This window comes from Pinus tabuliformis, chromosome J, assembly GCF_031772625.1.
Source record: "Pinus tabuliformis cultivar Carrire ecotype Pingquan chromosome J, CPIR1, whole genome shotgun sequence".
In the NCBI taxonomy this organism is placed as follows: domain Eukaryota; kingdom Viridiplantae; phylum Streptophyta; class Pinopsida; order Pinales; family Pinaceae; genus Pinus; species Pinus tabuliformis.
Genome location: NC_142295.1, coordinates 1,630,829,155 through 1,630,833,364, shown reverse-complemented (window position 1 = coordinate 1,630,833,364; position 4,210 = coordinate 1,630,829,155). Strand labels below are relative to the sequence as shown.

General features: G+C 36.3%; 1 protein-coding gene across 1 annotated transcript; it reads left to right on the top strand.

The window, feature by feature from the left end:
• Positions 1 to 3,291: 3,291 nt before the first annotated feature.
• LOC149233744 (uncharacterized) lies at positions 3,292 to 3,876 on the top strand. Its single transcript, XM_089382282.1, has one exon. It carries the CDS (start codon positions 3,292 to 3,294, stop codon positions 3,874 to 3,876), a length of 585 nt encoding a protein of 194 aa, XP_089238408.1.
• Positions 3,877 to 4,210: the final 334 nt, after the last annotated feature.

Here is a 4,210-nt window from a genome sequence, read left to right as displayed (position 1 = left end):
GGGGAATCACAAAAGAAGAAATTGGAAACCTATTGGATAATTTGAAAACTGATATCCTAAGCACATTATCTTCCCAAATGGATACATTGTAGGCAAAGCAGAAGCAGATGGAGTTGGAAAGAACCATGGCCATTTTCTGCCCTCGATGTAGAAAGAAACATCCACTGAAGGAGTGTCCACTATACACTATAGAGACATGTGCTATTTGTGAACAGAGTCACTCCATCGGTCCATGTCCATCTCTTCCAACACTAAAGCCAGTATTTCAAGGGACAAATGAGGAACCATATCAGCTGTGATTTATGGGGTCTAAGAAACCATGGCAACCATGGTCATCAAGCTTAAATCCAGGTACATCTCAGGATCCTTTTCAATATTATAATATGAATCCTCAGTCAATTCCTTTTTGGCCTCAATATTATTAGTATTTACCTTGGCAACCATGGTACCCTCAACCTAACTCAAGTTCTTCATGGTCTCAAAACTGACGTAGCCCTACTCCCCCTACCGCTCAATTTCCTCAACCTACACAACAAGAGAAGTTACAGCTGCCTTCTAACGTTCCCTCCAATAATCCTCCTCTCCGACCTCAACTTCCCATTCAACCAAACCAAAATCCAAATAATAAGGGCGCTCAAAAAACAAACACCCTCAACCTTCCTTTGTATAACATTTCTACTGCAGGATTTAATAAGATGAATTTTTGATCTAGTTGGGTAGTAAATGCTCCAACATCACCCGTTATTGTTGAAAATATTGACGATGAAAATCCAAAATCTCAAGCAGTCAGGGGTGAGACACCCCAACAATCTGTGGAACATTCTCCTTCTCATTTGACTGTTACTCATGCCTGTTAAACTAATCCTCCTTATCCAAAATGATTAGCCCTGAGTAAACAGGTCCCTTAGCCAAAATTTGATTTTTTAGGAGAATTTTATAATCTGTTTTTCAGAATCCCCCTACTTCAAGCCATGAAAGATGTACCTATTTATGCTAAAACTATCAGAGAATATTGTTCCAAGAGACTTGGGAAGAAAACAAAGGATACAATTACAATTCATTATGGGGAGATTATCTGACATTATGTTGGGGAAAGCTATGACTGTAAAATATGGGGATCCTGGGAACCCGATTCTAACAATCCAGATTAATGGGGTAGATATTCCAAATGTACTGGTAGATTTGGGCGCGATAATTAATGTAATTACCTCTGAAACCATGCTTACACCAAGATTTCGTGATCTTAAGCCTACCCTTACAGTATTAGAGCTAGCTGACATATCTACAATTAGATCAATAGGGAAACTGAAGGACATAACAATCTCAGTGGATTCTTGGCGCTATCTCGTTGATCTCCTAGTCCTACATACACAGTCCCTAGCTAGTGGTCACCCCCTTATTTTAGGACGGCCTTGGCTTGCAACCACTGATGCCTATATTAGGTGTCAATGGAAACATGATAATTTCTAATGGGGAAAATACGAAAAATATTATTCTCTATCCCCTTGCAGAACCAAGTTCACAGAGAAAGCTAAAACATAACTTTTTGTCTTTGGATGGGATCGAAACTAAACATCAAGAACCCCAACCAGTACTTAGCATGGGGCAAGCCCTCTGCTTTAAGAATGAGACAGAGGATGACACTATCAACACTTTTATTAGCAACCCTCATGCTGTTCCGGATCCAACTCGGCAGTTTTTGGAATCTATCATGAGCTGTGAAACACAGGAAACTATTGGATCAGAAATTAGAAATGAAGATATTCCTGTAACAACATTCTTTGACAGCATACCGGTGGAGATTGATCCAGGGAAGACACTAAATATCAACCCTAATCTTTCACCATCCCAGACTAAACAAATCCTAAAGATCCTTTGGGAACAGAAAGAAGCTTTCGCCTAGGATTATACTGATACGAAAGGTATCCCTGCCGATTTGTGTACTCATCATATTTATATTAATAATATTGTCGACATGTGAGACAACCCCAAAGAAGAATGAACTCTGCCTTGAAAAACATTTTCAAAGAAGAGCTTAGAAAATTATTGGATGTAGGATTCATTTACCCAATCTAGGACAATTAGTGGGTATCCCCGTTAGTTAGTGTTCCTAAAAAGAATGGTAAATGGCGGATTTGTGTAGACTATAGGGAGCCGAATAAAGCAACCTTGAAAGATCATTTTCCTCTACCATTTATTAACCAAGTCCATGATACCTTGGTTGGTAAGAAGTTTTTCTCTTTCCTAGATGGGTTTAGCGGGTATAACCAAATCCAAATAGCTCCTGAGGATCAGGACAAAACCACATTTACATGCCCTTGGGGAACATTCGACTACCAAGTCATTCCATTTGGTCTTTGTAATGTGCCTGCTACCTTTCAAAGGGAAATAATAGGGATTATTTTTATTTTTATTTTATTTTATTTATTTATTTATTTATTTTGTTTATTTATTTATATATATATCTATATATCTATCTATATATATATATATATATATATATATATATATATATATATCTATATCTATATATCTATATATATATATATATATATATATATATATATATATATATCTATATATATATATATATATATATATATATATATATATATATATATATATATATATATATATATATATATATATATATATATATATATATATATATATATATATATTATTTTTTTTTTATTTTTTTTTTTCTTTTCTGATTTAGTCAATAGTGTTGAAATCTATATGGATGATTTCACACCATACATAGGGTCATTTTAAGAAGGGTTGGAAAACTTGGAGAAAGTTCTTAAAAGGTGTAAACAAATGCATGTTTCTCTGAGTACAACAAAATGTCACATGCTGAGAGAAGAGGGAGTAGTGTTGGGACATTTGCTTTCGGCAGCTGGAATACAAGTTGATGCTACCAAGGTGAAGGTAATTCTGCATTTTCCTATACCCAAGACACCGAATCAGGTACGTAGCTTCATTGGTTGCGCTGGTTACTATAGGTGTTTTATAGAAAAAAATTCCAAGATAGCATTCCCACTTTTTCAACTGTTAAATAAGGATGTAGAATTTTTATGGACAAATGATTGTGGAGTAGATTTTGAGAAAATCAAAGAACTGATCTGTCGAGCTCCGATCTTGCATGGTCCTAACTGGAAACTTTCATTTCATATCCATACAAATGCCTCTAAAATAGATGTAGGGGTGGTGTTGGGACAAAAAGAAGATAAGAATCTGTACGCAGTCTATTATGTCAGTAAGAATATAACATTTGTTGAGCTAAACTATATGGTAACAGAGAAGGAGTTCCTAGTTGTTATCTATGCCGTTAATAAATTTCAACATTACATTACTGGGTATCCTACTTTTGTACACACTGATCACACAACAATCAGGTATTTGATGAATAAACCTGTAACTCCTAGGCATATAACAAGGTGGTTGCTATTACTTCAAGAATTTGATATCACCATTATAGATAAACCAGGCAAGGGTAATGTAGTTTTTGATGTTATGTATAGATTAAATGTTGATAATGAAGGAGAACCTGTAGAACATAGCTTTCCGGATGAACATTTGTTTGCAATTTCTACTAATACCCCTTCGTATGTAGACATTGCTAACTATTTGGCTATAGGAAAAGTACCGCAATATTTTTCATACAGGGAACAATGGAGGATCATTCATCATAGTGCTCGTTACTCATGGATAGCAGGATACCTCTTTTATACAGGGGGTGATCAACAGATCCATCGTTGTGTAGCAAAAAGTGACATCTATGAGATCCTGAGAGCTGCTCATGATGGCCCTTGTGGGGGGCATTTTGTGGACAAACAAACCGGCCACAAGGTGTTACAGATGGGATATTATTGACCCTCTATCTTCAGTGATGCACGGAACTATGTTCGAAGATGTGATAGCTGCCAATGGATGGGTTAGCCTGGTCGCTCAAATGAAATTTCGTTACAGCCATAAGTAGTTCTTGAGCCTTTCGAGAGATGGGCTATTGATTTTGTAGGTCCATTTAACCCACCTTCACATCAGAAAGTCCATATTTTAGTCTGCACAGATTATGTAATGAAGTGGGTAGAATCCAAGGCTGTAGCGAAAGCAACAGAGCAGGTTGTCTTGGAATTTTTGTTTGAAGAAATTTTTGCTAGATATGGTGCTCCTAGAGAGACAGTTTCAAATGGAGGAGCGTAGTTCA